Source organism: Dreissena polymorpha, chromosome 16, assembly GCF_020536995.1.
Source record: "Dreissena polymorpha isolate Duluth1 chromosome 16, UMN_Dpol_1.0, whole genome shotgun sequence".
In the NCBI taxonomy this organism is placed as follows: domain Eukaryota; kingdom Metazoa; phylum Mollusca; class Bivalvia; order Myida; family Dreissenidae; genus Dreissena; species Dreissena polymorpha.
The window spans coordinates 19,915,719-19,935,542 of record NC_068370.1 but is presented as its reverse complement, the minus strand read 5'-3'; the positions used below and the strand labels follow the sequence as shown (position 1 = coordinate 19,935,542).

At 37.5% G+C, this 19,824-nt stretch overlaps 1 protein-coding gene across 2 annotated transcripts in view; it reads right to left on the bottom strand.

Moving 5' to 3' along the window:
• LOC127862914 (DNA repair and recombination protein RAD54-like) overlaps window positions 1-19,824 on the bottom strand; it is a 170,427-nt gene that overhangs the window by 93,078 nt on the left and 57,525 nt on the right. For both annotated transcript variants that reach the window (XR_008040851.1, XM_052402188.1), the window contains exons 7-9: window positions 12,187-12,264; window positions 6,450-6,497; window positions 3,784-3,852 (exon numbers count right to left, since the gene is read on the bottom strand). Coding sequence is in view for 1 of the 2 variants with exons in the window: in XM_052402188.1 (XP_052258148.1) it covers window positions 3,784-3,852; window positions 6,450-6,497; window positions 12,187-12,264 (195 nt within the window). In the remaining variant the exon portion in view is untranslated. The remainder of the gene's footprint in view (window positions 1-3,783; window positions 3,853-6,449; window positions 6,498-12,186; window positions 12,265-19,824) is intronic.

Genomic DNA, 19,824 nt, shown 5'->3' with positions numbered 1-19,824 from the left:
GCACAAAGTGTTGCAGGTGAGTAATTGTGATAACTCTATGTCCGGCGTCCTGCATCGTGCAGTTTTCAGGATGTAGAGTTGAGCTGAGGACCACAATACCTTGACTTAACTGCCTGTTTGAGCTGAGGACCACAATACCTTGACTAAACTGCTTGTTTGAGCTGTGGACCACAATAGCTTGACTATACTGCTTGTTTGAGCTGAAGACCACAATACCTTGACTATACTGCCTGTTTGAGCTGAGGACCACAATAGCTTGACTAAACTGCTTGTTTGAGCTAAGGACCACAATACCTTGACTATACTGCCTGTTTGAGCCGAGGATCACAATAGCTTGACTAAACTGCTTGTTTGAGAACACAACAGCATGAACCAACAATGTACGCAAATTGTGATGTCACAAATGGGCAGTAAACAAAAGGTCGCACTGCATTATCTCGCTTTATATGGGTCTAAATAACATTTAAAAGCTCTTTTCTAATCGAATTAAACAGTCTGTAATCATCCATTCAGAAAGTTGATACACTTATCTTTCAGAATATTCAATCCCATGCTGTATGCAAGCTATTTAGAAAACAAAAATCGTAAACCAAAAGGTTTGGATTTATTTTTTTCATGGTTATAGACTGTGTTCCTGGCAGAAATCAATGAAATATTACTTTTAAATCTTAGTTTACAGCAAGAAAGTGGTAGAATATTTGTGGAAAACATAAGAATTTTGATTAAAACTTGTGTCTGGTACAATTTTACGAGTGGTTACAGAAATTACCGAGCGTCCAGGTGTATTGAAAGACATATGCCAAAAGACAGAATAGCTTTCATATTTCAAGTTTATCAGCCTTGAAATCATCAAATTATCAAATGATAATCAAAATTCTACATTTACCAACCAGTAATAGTCAGTAATCTTTGGGCCCAACCACCGTGTTTTGTGGAAACCTTGACATCTTGTTTTTCAGAAACTGACGATCGAGGAACACAATACCTTAACTAAACTGTTTGAGCTGAGAAACACAATACCTTGACTAAAATGTTTGAGCTGAGGACCCCACTACATTGACTAAACTGCTTGTTTGAGCTGTGGACCGCACTACCTTGACTAAACTGTTTGTTTGAGCTGAGGACCACACTACATTGACTAAACTGCCTGCTTGAGTTAATGACCACAATACCTTGACTAAACTGCTTCTTTGAGGTGTGGACCACAATACCTTGACTAAACTGCTTGACCGAGCTGAGGACCACAATACCTTGACTAAACTGCTTGTTTGAGCTGTGGACCACAATTCCCCTAACTAAACTGCTTGATTGAGCTGTGGACCACAATACCTTGACTAAACTGCTTGTTTGAGCTGTGGACTACAATACCTTGACTAAACTGCTTGATTGAGCTGTGGACCACAATACCTTGACTAAACTGTTTGATTGAGCTGTGAACCACAATACCTTGACTAAACTGCTTGTTTGAGCTGTGGACCACAATACCTTAACTAAACTGCTTTATTGAGATGTGGACCACAATACCTTGACTATACTGCTTGTTTGAGCTGTGGACTACAATACCTTGACTAAACTGCTTGATTGAGCTGTGGACCACAATACCTTGACTAAACTGCTTGATTGAGCAGTGGACCACAATACCTTGACTAAACTGCTTGTTTGAGCTGAGGACCACAATACCTTGACTAAACTGCTTGATTGAGCTGTGGACCACAATACCTTGACTAAACTGCTTGTTTCAGCTGTGGACCACAATACCTTGACTAAACTGCTTGTTTGAGCTGAGGACCACACTACATTGACTAAACTGATTGTGTGAGCTGTGGGCCACAATACCTTGACCAAACTGTTTGTTTGAGCTGAGGACCACACTACATTGACGAAACTGCTTGTTTGGGCTGAGGACCACAATACCTTGACTAAACTGCTTGTTTGAGCTGTGGGCCACAATACCTTGACTAAACTGTTTGTTTGAGCTGTGGACCACAATACCTTGACTAAACTGCTTGTTTGAGCTGAGGACCACAATACCTTGACTAAACTGCTTTTTTGAGCTGTGGACCACAATACCTTGACTAAACTGCTTGATTGAGCTGTGGACCACAATACCTTGACTAAACTGCCTGTTTGAGCTGTGGACCACAATACCTTGACTAAACTGCTTGATTGAGCTGTGGACCACAATAGCTTGACTATACTGCTTGTTTGAGCTGTGGACCACAATGGCTTGACTATACTGCTTGTTTGAGCTGTGGGCCACAATACTTTGACTAAACTGCCTGTTTGAGCTGTGGGCCACAATACCTTGACTAAACTGTTTGTTTGAGTTGAGGACCACACTTCATTGACTAAACTGCTTGTTTGAGCTGAGGACCACAATACCTTGACTATACTGCCTGTTTGAGCTGTTGACCACAATAGCTTGACTATACTGCCTGTTTGAGCTGTGGACCACAATACCTTGACTAAACTGATTGATTGAGCTGTGGACCACAATAGCATGACTATATTGCCTGTTTGAGCTGTGGACCACAATAGCTTGACTATACTGCTTGTTTGAGTTTAGGACCACACTACATTGACTAAACTGCTTGTTTGAGCTGTGGACCACAATACCTTGACTAAACTGCTTGATTGAGCTGTGGACCACAATACCTTGACTAAACTGATTGATTGAGCTGTGGACCACAATAGCATGACTATATTGCCTGTTTGAGCTGTGGGCCACAATACCTTGACTTAACTGTTTGTTTGAGTTGAGGACCACACTACATTGACTAAACTGCTTGTTTGAGCTGTGGACCACAATACCTTGACTAAACTGCTTGATTGAGCTTTGGACCACAATACCTTGACTATACTGCCTGTTTGAGCTGTGGACCACAATACCTTGACTAAACTGATTGATTGAGCTGTGGACCACAATAGCATGACTATATTGCCTGTTTGAGCTGTGGACCACAATAGCTTGACTATACTGCTTGTTTGAGCTGTGGGCCACAATACCTTGACCAAACTGCTTGATTAAGCTGTGGACCACAATACCTTGACTAAACTGCCTGTTTGAGCTGTGGACCACAATACCTTGACTAAACTGATTGATTGAGCTGTGGACCACAATAGCTTGACTATACTGCCTGTTTGAGCTGTGGACCACAATAGCTTGACTATACTGCTTGTTTGAGCTGTGGACCACCATTATTTGACTATACTGCCTGTTTGAGCTGTGGGCCACAATACCTTGACTATACTGCGTGTTTGAGCTGTTGACAATACCTTGACTAAACTGCTTGTTTGAGCTGTGGACCACAATACCTTGACTATACTGCCTGTTTGAGATGTGGGCCACAATACATTGACTATACTGTTTGTTTGAGCTGTGGACCACAATACCTTGACTATACTGCCTGTTTGAGCTGAAGACCACAATACCTTGACTATACTGCCTGTTTGAGCTGTGGACCACAATAGCTTGACTATACTGCTTGTTTGAGCTGTGGACCACAATACATTGACTATACTGCCTGTTTGAGCTGTGGACCACAATAGCTTGACTATACTGCTTGTTTGAGCTGTAGAACACAATACCTTGACTAAACTGCTTGATTGAGCTGTGGACCACAATACCTTGACTTAACTGCTTGTTTGAGCTGTGGACCACAATACCTTGACTATACTGCTTGTTTGAGCTGTGGACCACAATAGCTTGACTATACTGCTTGTTTGAGCTGTGGACCACAATACCTTTATGAAACTGCTTGTTTGAGCTGTGGACCACAATACCTTCACTAAACTGCTTGGGCTCACTATCACAGCTTTGTCGATCGTTGGACAGCAGTCAGGACTCTGCCTCTACAATCATCATAAGCAATTATTTAAAAGGGTGAAATGATGAAATCATTACAAACTAATTATTATAGCATAAATGAACAAGAGCTGTCAGTCAGAGGACAGCGCGCTCCACTATTCGAGTGCTTGACAGTATAACGTAAGCCATCATGGGGAAATTGTTCATATTCAATAATTTATTGAGCGGGGGGGGGGGGGGGGGGGGGTTGAGAGGGGTATAATGTGGGGAGTTGGGCATTTATTAGACGATCTTTCAAAAATAAAAAAAGGAAGAAAAAAATTTGGGGGGGGGGGGGGGGGGGAATGAGAGGGGGGTATAATGTGGGGTGGGGTAATTTATTAGATGAAAAAAAAAAAAAATTGGGGGGGGGGGGTAGGGGTGTGAGAGGGGGGTATAATGTGGGGTCTGGTAATTTATAAGATAATGTTTAAAAAAAAAATTGGGGGGGGGGGTTGGGGGGGAAGGGATTCTTGGTAGGGGCGTGGGGTATTGTTTGGGTGGAATCTATTGTGGTATTCAGGTAAGTGTTGTTTTGTCAAAGTAATAATAAAATGTGATCATAAATAAAGAAGTTATGGCAATTTAAGCAAAATGTTCAATTATCTAAGTGTAAAAGCGGCCATAATTATGTCAAAATGCTTGATACAGTGGTCTGCTCTTGTTTATAGGTTGGGGTCATGTTAGTTAACAAGTATGCAAAATAAAAAAGCAATATGTCAAAGGATATAGGAAATATTTGGGGAAGTACGCAAAGTTAAACATAGATTTATCAATAATATGCATATTCTAAGTATAAAAGGGGCAATAATTATGTCAAAATGCTTGATACAGTTGTATGCTCTTGTTTATAGGTTGGGGTCATGATGGTAAACAAGTGTGCAAAATATGAAAGCAATATGTCAAAGGATATAGGAAATATTTGGGGTAGTATGCAAAGTTTAACAAAGATTTATCAATAATATGCATATTGTAAGTATAAAAGGGGCCATAATTATGACAAAATGCTTGATAGAGTTGTCTGCTCTTGTAAATAGGTTGGGGTCATGTTGGTAAACAAGTATGCAAAATATGAAAGCAATATGTCAAGGGACAATGAAAATAATTGGGGTAGTACGAAAACTTAAACATTTGCACAGAAACTGAAACGCCGACGCCGAGGTATTTCATATATAATAGTCAAGCTAAAAATCAAAGGTCAGTTCTTTACATTAATTTCAAATTTTTATTTGAGAGAGCCAATACAATAGTATTGTGATAGGAGCCTCCACAAACTATTTAATATAGGTGCCCACTCAGGTCTAGTGGTGAGTTACTGCAATTTAAATAGGAGTTCGCTCAATACTTACAAACATTCAACAATCTTAATTTTCTCATCCTTATTTAATTACTTGTTGATGATTGCTCATAAATTTCATTTACATCAGCAGACTTTTAGTTAATTAATTGAACTTGTCCCTTGAACAAGGAGCCTGGTTTTCGAAAAACACTCTGTCTAATTATGCTTATCGATTATTTCAAACTATAGATCCATTTTGGCCAAATGAGTTATAATTTAAAAGATATTGAGAACATACACATTTTATTTGTTCGTTGATCACAAGTTTATGCAACCAAATATTACAAGCACATTGAAAATGTGTTTATTTCTTAAACAGATCAATGTAAGTCCAATGTGAATGAAAATTAACCTTAAGCCTCTTGCCACTATCTTTTTCAAATAATAATCAAACAAGAAGCTTTTCAATTCCATTTTTCACTTTGTTTCATTCTGAAAACCATGGGCCTTTACAATCTCATTTCATGAAAACAGTGCTTACCAGTAACACAAATGTGTTCAAATTGCCATTACTGGTCAGCAAGATTAATTCAAAAACATTTATCTACTAGTTTTCCAAACATATTTCTGATTATGACAATTGCTTTCCACAACCATTTTAGATACCCTTGCTTAAAATGGATTCAAAGATTCAAAACAACAAATTCATGATATCCATTTTTTTCCAATACACAGACAATCTCGTGCTAAAATGATGCAAATACAGTGCTAGCAAATGTATCGCCAGTGCATATTTTGTTTTCAAAATTGTGTACATGTATCCGGTTATATTTGTTATTAAAATTGAATACAAACTGTGAATCAGAACTATTTTAATCTAATAACTGATACATGCAATGTTTTCTTTAAATTATTAATTGTTTATTACTGATTTACGCCAACACTGTGTAAAACCAGTGTTTTTCCCCACCATATTAAAATTGGGGCCAGGCCACTTTAGATTAGGAAAAATTGCCTTGTTATGAATATAATTGAGAAATCGCGTTGTAGTTTTTTTTCTTACATGATCAGTAAACTTAATTAAAAGGTTATTTTAACATTATCAGCACTAATGTTTTCAAGTAGAGTTACGGGTAGTAAATCAAATGTGCTGAGAGTGTTGAGAGTTGGACAAGGAGATGGAATGACCATAAAACTCTTTATATTATATATATTTATTTTTTTTAAACTTACTTTTGGGAATTTTACGCTGTCATTTGAGATAAATAATAACTTTTGAGATTGGGAATAAATAAACAAAGTAATAAATATAAACAAAATTACCAGTAATGTCCACAAGAGGGTGATGCACTGCAATGTCTTCCCAAGGCCCTAAAAAACAACAACATTTAACAAGAATAATCTTGAATTAACATTCAAATGTGTAATAAATGAACATGTTATGTGTAACAAGAGGTTTGTCACAAATGTGCCAAACGTTTATGCCTCTGAGAAAAAAAGGGCTCATAATTTACTTATGTGAGGCTAACTGCACAAGGAAATGAGTCTTTCAAATCGACACTTCCTGGTATTTCATGATATTTCAAGTTGAATTCAATGGCTTGTAAACTGTAGAAATAGATTCTATACAAACTTCTGATATTTTATGCGTACAGACTAAGAAACAAACAAGGGGACCTACCAAGTAACAGAGAACGTGACTCATACAAACATCCTGTTACACTTTGTATGTCAAGGTATTAACAACAACAATTTAATGCAATATTGGGATGGTATGCTTAAGGCCCCTGGTGATAGGTAGCATGACTCTGAAGACCCCAAAATATTCAAGAGCACCACCTTGCAGGTGCAGACCGCTCATCTATTTTTCTTTTTAAAGGTGTAGGGACCTATCTCAATTTCAATCACAAAGGAGGGAGGGGTGGAGTGGAGAGGGGTGTATAGTGTGGGGGTGTGGTCATTAATGACATTTTCTTCCAAAAATGCAAAAAAATGCAAAAAAAAAAAATTTTTTTTTTTTTTTTTTTGGAGGGGGGGGGGGGGGGGATTCTTGGGTGGGATGGATGGACATTATTTCAAAAATAAAATAATAAAAATAAATATTTGTGTTTTTTAACCATGTTTGAAAAAAACAAGTGATGTGTTCGTCAGAAACACAATGCTCCCTATTGCGCCGCTTTGATTTTTTTTTATTTTCTTTTTACCTTTGACCTTGAGGATGACCTTGACCTTGAAGGATGACCTTGACCTTGAACTTCCACCACTCAAAATGTGCAGCTTCATGATAACGCCGCTTTGAAATATTTTTTTTTTGACCTTGAAGGATGACCTTGACCTTCAACTTCCCACTCAATGTGCAGCTTCATGATAACGCCGCTTTGAAATAATTTTTTTTTGACCTGGAAGGATGACCTTGACCTTCAACTTCCACCACTCAAAATGTGAAGCTTCATGATAACGCCGCTTTGAAATTTTATTTTTTTGACCTTTGACCTTGAAGGATGACCTTGACCTTGAAGAATGACCTTGACCTTGAAGAATGACCTTGACCTTCAATTTCCATCACTCAAAATGTGCAGCTTCATGAGGAGGCCGCTTTGAAACTATTATTTTTTGACCTTTGACCTTGAAGGATGACCTTGACCTTGAAGGATGACCTTGACCTTCAACTTCCACCACTCAGAATGTGCAGCTTTATGAGAACGCCGCTTTGAATTTATATATTTTTTTTTTACCTTGAAGGATGACCTTGAACTTCCACCACTCAAAATGTGCAGCTTCATGATAACGCCGCTTTGAAATTTTTAATATTTTTTTTGACCTTTGACCTTGAAAGATGACCTTGGCCTTGAACTTCCACCACTCAAAATGTGCAGCTTCATGATAACGCCGCTTTGAAAAAAAATTGAAAATTGACCTTTGACCTTGAAGGATGATCTTGACCTTGAAGAATGACCTTGACCTTCCACCACTCAAAATGTGCAGCTTCATGAGAACGCCACTTTGATTTTTTTTTTACCTTTGACCTTGAAGGATGACCTTGACCTTGAAGGATGACCTTGACCTTGAACTTCCACCACTCAAAATGTGCAGCTTCATGAGAATGCTGCTTTGAAATTATTAATTTTTTTACCTTGAAGGATGACCTTGACCTTGAACTTCCACCACTCAAAATGTGCAGCTTCATGAGATACACATGCATGCCAAATATCAAGTTGCTATCTTCAATATTAAAAAAGTTATGGCCAATGTTAAAGTTTTCGGACGGACAGACGCCATATATTTGACATTTGACCTTGAAGGATGACTTTGACCTTCACCTTTCACCACTCAAAATGTTCAGCTCCATGAGATACACATGCATGCCAAATATCAAGTTGCTATCTTCAATATTGAAAAAGTTATGGCCAATGTTAAAGTTTTCGGACGGACAGACGCCATAAATTTGACATTTGACCTTGAAGGATGACCTTGACCTTTCACCACTCAAAATGTGCAGCTCCATGAGATACACATGCATGCCAAATATCAAGTTGCTATCTTCGATAGTGAAAAGTTATGGCCAATGTTAATGTTTTTTTCGGACGGACAGACAGACGGACGGACTGACATACTGACGGACAGTTCAACTGCTATATGCCACCCTACAGGGGCATAAAAATTATTTTTTTGGGGTGGGGGTTGGGGGGGAGGGGTATAGTGTTAGGGTGTGGTGGTAATTTATTAGATGATCTTTAAAAAAAAAATTGGGGGGGGGGGATTGAGGGGGGGGGATTAGGGGGGGGGGGGGATTCGGGGGGGCGTGGGGGATGGTTTGGGTGGAGTCTATTGTGGTATGTCAGGTAAGAGTTGTTTTGTCAAAGTATCAATCAAATCTAATCATAAATACAGAAGTTATGGCAATTTTAGCAAAATTTAAAATCTTGCAACCCCTGGTGGCATTGTTTTTCAACTGACCACAACCATTTTCAAAATCCGAAGGTATATCATTAAAACAAGTAAGCATCTAGGCAGCAAATAATTTCAACATAAGGGGTATGAGTTGAACAAAATTGGTAGGGAAAGGAATGCACATACAACATTACATTATCATGTCAAATACGTTTGACCCTTGCTGTTTTTGAGAAAAATTGTGTGTGTTATTTCAGTGTGTACTGTATACATATAAGGGAAACAAGTTACTGACATTGTGGGTTTAAGTCGCTGTATTCAAAAAGAAGTAATTGATACTGTAAGTCACGCTGCGAAACCTGAAACGATCCCACTTTCGGAGACAATATGCAACCCAGGAGTGGAGTCACCTTGCCAGCATCGTGATGTACCTACTAAGTTGTTGAATGCATATGCCGTATTGTCTACAGACATGCACAAGGCACAGGTTCAGGATATGATCATTTCAATGGTCATCAATCACCTTACTCATGGAACTAAACCGGCCAAGACGATGGATTGTTGATTGGTACAGTATCTGACGGAGTGGTCAGACCTGACAATGTTGAAAGGTGTTCTTTACGGAAAGACAGCAGTAGACTCTGAAAGCACTTACAGCTTGTATTACCAAAGGTTCTTCGGCATGATGTCTTAAAAGCGCTCCACGATGATGTTGGTCACCAGGGAAGGGATAGAATCTCCACATTATTTGCAAAAAAATTCTATTGGCCTGGGATGAATACGCTTGTGGCCAACTCAGTGAGAAATTGCAGACGCTGTATTCATTGTAAAGCGCGAGCAACTGAACTGATCCCAAAATCTACATCACCAATGGACGTACTCTTTATCGATTTTTTTTCACTTAAATGTTCAAAGGGTGGATATGAAAATGTACTCCTGTTGACGGACCATTTCAGGCAATTTGCACAGTCATTTCCGACTCAAAACCAAATTGCAAAGACTACCGCCAAAATACTTTTTAAAAGTTTTATAGTAAATGATGTTGTTTTTTGCAAGGGTTCATAGTGAACAGGGGAGTAATTTAGAGGTGGCGGTCATCAAGACGCAATTCGTATTGGAAAAAAATGTCCAGGACTCTTCATTGAAATTTACTCCTTCTGTTTATGAGTACAACAAACGTCTAGGACAACCATGGCAACGACCACTGCAGCATCAGTTTTGACTCAGTCGAAAAGGAACATGATTTCAGTAATACTGGTGATGATACACAAAGACCTGTGGACCTTAACAGTAATTTTTTCTTGCATTACTTTAGAGTACATCATGAATACTTGTACTAAATATTCTGATCGAAATGCAGCATGTCATATTTCCTTTGTTTGTTAGGATCTTTCAATGAATATTACTTGCTTACTAAGCACATATATTTTGATATTGAAATGTTTACAAATATAGCCTATGGTATTTGTTATTGTTTAGGAAGTTGACGCAGTAGTAGTACATGGCATATGAAGTTGGATATTAGTTTAACTGCTTATGTACACTGTTTAAATCCTTAAAACATTTTGTAAGGACTAATTATTACATATAACTAATTTCGCGGCTTATTATATTTTGCATTATTTGATATTATTGATCATTTACATGTATCTATAGATACAGAACAGAATTACAAAAGAAAAAGGGAAATGAAATGAAAACATGTAAGTCAAGCCACAACATGCAAATCATCTGTATACATATACGCATGTTCTGGGAATAAACCTGTTGCAGTGGTTTTCCGGACATTGTTTTATTTTGCTATTATTAATAGTATCATGAATCATCGCCTTCATGCTTAATAAATTGGTCAATAATATATTGGAATAATTCTTATTAATTAATCTAAAATAGTAATTTTTATGAAATGTTGAAAACAAATAAGGACATACCATAATAATATTGACAAAATATCTTCATTTTAGATATTTCTGCTCAAACTAAATTCAAGTTAATCTAGTTAATGCGATAACATTTATATAGCGATTCTCTTACACACCACAAACTGACCTTGATACCTTTCGCGATGGAAAGCAATGCATTAAAGTTAGGTAACTATTCCACTGCTGGAAAGACAGCTTGTTTAAAGCTTAATACTTTTATATGGTCAATTTTGAAAACAACATATTGTATTGACGCCAAGAATTGAGAATGAAACTGTTGAAGCCTTTTTATTAGAGATAAAATTGATTCATGCTGAACATGCAGTTAAATCTTTGCAAAACGCACTAAAATATCCATTTTCATACCCTATACTTAAGACAAGGGACAAAATTGTCACAAAACCAGGTTTTAAATTTGAAAAAAAAGTCTGATAAAGGGAGAAACCTCAAACAGAACTGATTTTTCAAAGTTACCCACCTTGTTTCAAAATAAATATATTTTTAGTCTTGGCGACCTTGACCTTGGAGATATTGATGTAATTCTTTCGTATGACACATCGTCCAATGATGGTGAACAAATGTGCCAAATGATTTTAAAATCTCACAATTAATGACATAGTTATGGCCCGGACAAGCTCATTTATGGCCATTTTTTACCTTTGAACTCAAAGTTTGACCTTGGTGATATCAACGTAATTCTTTCGCGCAACACACCGTCTAATGATGGTGAACAAATGTGCCAAATGATTTTAAAATCTCACTATGAACGACAAAGTTATGGCCCGGACAAGCTTGTTCCGTCCGCCCGCCCGCTGACATTCGCCAATCTAATAACCAGCTTTTCCTTCGGAAAACCTGGTTAAAAATAGAAAGTCAATTAAATCACTTATTAATGTCAATGTGATTACTGTCTGTAGATTGCACGTTTTCTATTACAAAAAGTTTCTGGCTTACAGGCAGGACATTTTATTCAAATTTCATTGGACGCTTATAAAGGACAGCTTAAGAGAAAAGCTGGTTCAAACAGATACATCGAAAAATGCAGCAACCTAAAGAAAACATGTGTACACTGTTATAAATCACAGACAGCAAAAGGATATTATACAAATACTGGACATGCAAGAGTTAAGGTTTTGTTTAATGTTCCTTTCTCATTGTCCTCTCATTCTGTGAAGTAACGATGGTATCAAATACAATTTAGATGTATAGTTCTTACAATAATAATTTTAACAAAGAAAAAAGCTCACCATTTCATCAGCCATGATGCAGCCAAAGTTGTCCGGTATCTGGTTTCCCGTCACACAGTCATACATAAACTTTACACCCTTAAAAACAAGTCCACATATATCATACATGTACATCATTATGCCATTATTTTGTGTATATTAACATTCAAGGTCCATTATTAAGGTTAATCTACAAAACTACTCTAGCAAGCCTATAACAATGTATGGTGCCCCCTGGTTCTGGGCATTATTTTGTCTTAGTGCTCGCTTTAATGGTTTGTAACAACGCAAAAAGCTTCCAATTTGTCACAATTTTGTCCAGTGATTTGCTAGTACACTTCAACACCGTTATTTCGAAGTCGTCGGGACCGCTAAAAAATCTTCGGATTAACGATAATTCGAAATAAACATTTGACAGAAGAGTTCTTTGATTCTGTAAAAATGGAACGGTGTGGAATTCGCATGGTTTTGTTTTACTCGCTTACTTAAAAGCATAAACTAGTCAGATAGCAAATAGATTACCACTTGTAACAAACGGAGGAATAAAACGATTCTTTTTCTTGCTTTTATATTTGTCTAATTACAGAACATATAAAATATAAAGAATAGCGCAAATTATCAGACATACATACATATGAATACATTTTCGGAAATGAAACATTTTTTTTTAACTAATACGCGATGTATCTCTGAACAACGGCGTTCGCGCAGACGACAAAGGTGTAATGATCGGCTTTTGACGCGCCACGACAAAGGTGTGAAATTACGCACTGTATTTTGCAGTTTTGACTTCGGATTAAAGATTGATAATTAGGTGCGAATTATAGTGTTGGGACCGACTGAATCACTTCGAATTAACGATTTCTTCGGTTTAACGAAGTTCGGATTAACAATGAAATGTTACATTAACAAAGGAGAACCAAAACCGGGACCTGAAAAATACTTCGAAATAACGGTGACTTCGGATTATCGGTGTTCGAAATAACGGTGTTGAAGTGTATGTCAAAACAAGAGATGTGTTTGTCAGAACAGAAAATGCCCCCTATTGCGCCACTTTGAAGCCATATATTTGACCTTTGACCTTGAAGGATGACCTTGACCTTTCACCACTCAAAATGTGCAACTCCATGAGATACACATGCATGCCAAATATCGAGTTGCTTTCTTCAATAATGCAAAAGTTATTGCAAAACTTTAACGATGGTTAAAGTTTTGGGACACACACAATGACAGACAGACAGACAGACAGACAGGCAGTCAGGCAGGCAGGCAGGCAGGCAGGCAGGCAGACAGACAGACAGGCCAAAATCAATATGCCCCCGATCTTTCGATCCGGGGGTATAAAAACTATGTTCCATATGTAAAAGAATTTTAAATATTTGTTTGTAACATATTATCATTTTATAATAATATGCACATGCTGACATTTTGCATTTAAGTGACCTCCAAGTAAGCCCGAAAACGTTAACAAATCTTAGCCTTCTTTTTATGTCCCCCACCACTATAGTGGGGGACATATTGTTTTTGCCCTGTCTGTTGGTTTGTGTGTTTGTTTGTTTGTTTGCCCCAACTTTAACATTTGCAATAATTTTTTGCAATATTCAAGAAAGCAACTTGATATTTGGCATGCATGTGTATCTCATGGAGCTGCACATTTTGAGTGGTAAAAGGTCAAGGTCATCCTCCAAGGTCAAAGGTCAGATATATGTGTTAAAATGGCTCATTTAATGAATACTTTTGCAATATTGAAGATAGCAACTTGATATTTGGCATGCATGTGTATCTCATGGAGCTGCACATTTTGAGTGGTGAAAGGTCAAGGTCATCCTTCAAGGGGACATAGTGTTTCTGACAAACACATATCTTGTTTGGTCATATAAACGTTTTTAGGCTGAGTGTTCAGTCACTAACATATGAGGAGTGAAATGAAAATATTTGTGTTAGTTTTGATTTAGGGGAAAACTCAATGATTTAAAAATAAACAGGCAAATTCTTTGAATTGATATCCCCCGCCAATATGCTTCTGGACACAAAAGTGTTATATTTGACACTAAAAAAGCATTTTTTTAAGATACAAAGGGCCATAACTTTGTTATTAACAGATGGTGTACAATGCCATTTGGCGTGCATCATCCTCTTATCCATATATATACTCATACCAAGTTTCAATCCGCCAAAGCACTTCCAAAATATGGCTCCGGACACAAAAGTGCCGGACGGACGGACGGAAAGACGGACGGAAAAACGGACGGACAACGCCAAAACAATATCCCTCCGCCGTTGGCGGGGGATAATAAATCAAAAGGATGAGGATATTTTAGGCTTTTGTTATAAGGTTAAAAATCCCTTTTGATTGGTTGTTATTGTTATATAAGACCAGTGCGTTACAACATATACCCGTGTTCAGTGGGAATACTTCCGTCCCAAGTACATGTAGATGTCACTTTATGACATCATGCACATGGTGCATCTGCATGTTAAGTTGTGAAAAGTGGTGAAGATTTGTGTTGACAGACGGAACATGCTTTTCTTAACCTCAGGGAGTATAAAACACAGGACATTACAACTTATGAGTTGATAATTCTCGCACGACTTTTGGTTGCCCTTTTTTGGTAGGGGTATGACCAGTGGGTGGGTTAATTCCTTGGACCACTTCTTTTCCCCCTTGAACTTTTGGATTGTGATTTGCTGATAACATTGGCCTCATGGGTGGCACCAGCAGTGAACTTCAAGATCTCACCAACAGACTCTATGAAAGAGCAGGAGCATGCGGGATGGAGGTCAGCACCGATAAGTCGAAGATCATGGTGAACACCAGTGCAAATATCACCATGAACAGCAAGAAGCTAGTAGAAGTGACCAGCTTCAAGTACTTGGGGGCAACCCTGTCAAAGGATGGTACCAGTACCACTGAGGTCAATAAGAATTGCCATGGCGACCGCAGCCATGGCCAGACAGAGCAGGTTGTTGACAAGCAGTTCCATCAGCTTTGCCATTAAGTACAGGCTCTACAATTTCCTCACAGTCTCCATCCCACTTTACGGCTGTGAGACCTGGACCCTTCAAGCGGACACAGAATACAGGCATTTGAACATAAATGTCTCCGAAGACTACTCCGCATCTCCTACACGGAGCACTAGACCAGTACGTCAGCAACATGAGTGAACACTTGTTGGTCCACAAGAGCCCCTACTGGCAACCCTCAAACGACAAAAGCTGACTTGGTTTAGACACGTCACCAGACACTACTCTCTGTGCAAGGCTGTTCTCCAGGGCATGCTAGGGGGAGGTCGACATAGAGGCCCTCAGAAGAACAGCTGGATGGACAATGTAAAAGATTGGACATCCCTTCCCATGGATGAATTACTCCCAGCAGCACAAAACAGACCCGACTGGAGGAGGATTTCTGTATCATTGTCCCTCATTCCCCCCCCCCCCCCCCCAAACGGCCTAACTGGTCAAGAGATTGATCATGATGATGATTAGAAGACAATGAAATCTTGATTGGCTGAATATACTGGAAAAAAGGTTATATGCTAATTGGAATATACAAGCGGGCCATGATTGCCCTGAATCGCTCACCTGACTAACCAAATACAATCCCAACCCAGATTTCATCAAGATAAACATTGTGAACAAATTTCATAAAGATTAGATGAAAACTGTGACCTCTATTGTCTACACAAGGTTTTCTATTATTTGACCTAGTGACCTAGTTTTTGACCCCAGGTTACCCAAATACAATCCCAACCCAGATTTCATCAAAATAAACATTCTGATCAAATTTCATAAAGATTGGATGAAAAATGTGACCTCTATTGTCTACAAAAGGTTTTTCTATTATTTGACCTAGTGACCTAGTTTTTGACCCCAGATGACCCAAATACAATCCCAACCCAGATTTCATCAAGATAAACATTCTGACCAAATTTCATAAAGATTGGATGAAAACTGTGACCTCTACTGTCTACACAAACAAATTGTTCACGGTTTTTCTATTATTAGACCTAGTGACCTAGTTTTTGACCTCAGATGACCCAAATACAATTCCTACCCAGATTTCATCAAGATAAACATTCTGACCAAATTTCATAAAGATTGGATGAAAACTGCGACCTCTATTGTCTACACAAGGTTTTTCTATTATTTGACCTAGTTTTTGACCTAGTGACCTAGTTTTTGACCCCAGATGACCCAAATACAATCCCAACACAGATTTTATCAAGATAAACATTCTGACCAAATTTCATAAAGATTGGATGAAAACTGTGACCTCTACTGTCTACAAAAAGTTTTTCTACTTTTTGACCTAGTTTTTGACCTAGTGACCTAGTTTTTGACCCCAGATGACCCAAATACAATCCCAACCCAGATTTCATCAAGATAAACATTCTGACCAAATTTCATAAAGATTGGATGAAAACTGCGACCTCTATTGTCTACACAAGGTTTTTCTATTATTTGACCTAGTGACCTAGTTTTTGACCCCAGATAACCCAAATACAATCCCAACCCAGATTTCATCAAGATAAACATTCTGACCAAATTTCATAAAGATTGGATGAAAACTGTGACCTCTACTGTCTACACAAACAAATTGTTGACGGACACACGCACACACGCACGCACACACATACGGACGCCAGACATCACACTGTTACATAAGCTTACCATGTCACTTCGTGACAGGTGAGCTAAAAACAAAAAAACATCGTTATCTATGAATTTTCTGGTCAAAAGTGGTATTTATAGTTAAGAAAATACATTTTCAAGAATAAACATCAGAATTATCAATGTTTCCTAGAAGGTGTGCATTTTATCCAGTATTCTCATAGTACCAGTTTTGGGTTAGAAAAAACATTATTATAAAGTTTGCAACACCTTGTTCCGTACAAAAATCATAAAAAATACAATTGTCAGAGTAATCCATTAAAAGAAACAGAAAATGCTTCCTTACACACTAATTAGTATTCCTGCAATCATTTGTCATCAATAACTTATTGGCTTTACTTAAAAAATCATTGGTTCATGCTACACTGCAATGCCGATATATCGTGGACCGGTATATTGCGCTGTCCAATATATCGCGCTTTGGCTATGGCTCCCAAAAATCCGACGAGCATGATCACTAAATGACATGTTTTAATCTGAGAATTTGCTAACTTAAGCAAAAACCGGTTCTAGCTAGTATTTACACCCTATATTTCGCGGCTTACTATGGCACGCAGTGAAGCGTGAAAAACAGTTGATTAGTGACGGTGTTGTTTACACAAGGCTGGGGTTGTTTTTAACACTTAAGAAATAACCAATTAGTGTCATTGCAAAGGTAATAATGGCAGTTTACTGGTATATAAATCGTTAAATTTTGGTCCTGGTCATGACTTTCTTTGTCCTGATAAAAAACGCGCGAAAATTGGCGTGGGTGTATTTATTTGTAAATAAAAATTTCGTAGCGGGTACAACATTGCGATAATTTAATTTCAATAAAAAGTTTCGCTGTAATTTCAACTAAAGTACTGCGGTATCTCACAAATTAATGCGGCATTGACATTTCCTCTTAATAAAATATAATTCAAACATGCCGTATGGTTACCATAACGCTGTTTAAGTTCCTTCATTAGGACTTAAAATAAGAGTAAATTGGAATCTATGCATAATTATATTTTATACGTTTTTTACAGCAAGAATTCTTCTTTTTTGCTGAATCGCGAGGGATCGTACACGAAAACAAGATATGTGTTTGTCAGAAACACTATGTCCCCTTCTGCGCCGCTTTGAAGATATATATTTGACCTTGAAGGATGACCTTGACCTTTCACCACTCAAAATGTGCAGCTCCATAAGATACACATTCATGCCAAATGTCAAGTTGCTATCTTCAATATTGCAAAAGTAATGGCAAATGTTAAAGTTTGACGCAAACACACAAACAAAGCATCAAACCAACAAACCAACAGACAGGGCAAAAACAATATGTCCCCCACTATAGTGGTGGGGGACATAATAAAAAATATAGTTTACATTTTGGTTTTTATAATAAATACAGATACGTTTGTAGTTATGAAAATGTTTATTGTAGAAATGGTTTGCAATTATTACTATACAAAAATATGTAGCAGCGCCATATGTAAAAAACATTGGGGAAATTTGACAAATTCACCGCAATACAATTAAGTTAGGCATTTCTCGAGTTATATCGCGCACTGGATATATCGCGCTCGCCATCTTTGGACCCCATCAACTGGGATATATCTGCGTTGCAGTGTAATATAGGAAAAAATGCCCAAACAACTTGCAGTCATGATGTTTAATGCGAGCAAATTTCAAACTAGGTCCATTTATCAAGAAACAAAAGATGTTCTGAGCGAGTTTCATTCAGATTAGACTAAAACTGTGCAGTTGCAAACTGTTAACAATATAGACATATAAGAACAAGAGGGCCATAGGCCTTTGGTTGATCACCTGAGACTCTGGGGAATTAAATTATTCTAAGAAACATTTGTGATGTTTCTGAACCTTTATCCAATAAGCGGATTAATCTTTTGAACAGAAGATCTGAGCAATTTTCATGAAGACTTGACAAATTATGACACTTTCAGTGTCCAAAATGTTTCACTTTAGCCATATAAAAAAACATGCAACCCTGTTGGCATTTTTTTGCAAATGAACAGAGATTCAGTAGACATATTGTTAGGATGTGGACAATTTGGACCCCAGGCTTATGATTTGAAAAAAACTTAGAGAACTACCATACAATATTACATGCCAAATACCTTACCTCTGTGCCAAGAGGATTCAGAGGAAATTTTCTAAGTTTCACATTTAAACATGAAAGGGAAAAATACCCCACATGGATGGGCAAGTCTGGAAACAAAAAGCATGCTCTGAACAGAGCTTGAGAATGATTTTGCAAATACTAAACATCTGAACCTTGCAAATTTTAAGATTTGTGAAGTTTTCAGTACATACATATCAGAGAATCAAGATAGGCCCCATAGTTGGGGCCAGATTTTATCTTTGGAACATGATTGAAACAAACATGCCAAATATTACACCTCTGGGCCTTGATGCTTAGTTTTCTGGTGTAATTTTGCTATTTAATTCTTTATATACTGTAATAACTCTAATTCTTTATATACTGTAATAACTCTAAGTTTTTGGACACTTAAAAATAAGCATTTTTTTCGAGTGAGAAAAAAAAGATACGAAAAGTATTACAAATTTACAGGTGTCTGAAAATTTAGAGACAAAATTTACCGTGTCCGGAAATTATAATTATATTGATATAAAAGCAATAAAACAAAGTACAATAATTTTATAGTGCTTGATTTTTTTATTTATTTTTTAAACAAAAACAACCTGGAACTTTGCTAACTCTTGCCTGAAATGATATTAATAAAAAAAGTAAAAACATAAAACATTCTGCTTGCTTAATAGGACGAAACTGTTTCAAATGCTTTTGAGTGTATCCATTGTTTTCTAATGGTATAAATGGTTATTAAACCAATTACGCAAATGTAATGGTCCATTACCTCAGGCATTGCATCTGCCAGGTTTTATGACCTTAATACGGTTGTTAAAGTTCATGATCAAAGTGTCACAACGACTCCCAAGATAAGCGATAAAACAGTGTCAAAGTCTGTAGAATAGCGCTGTAAA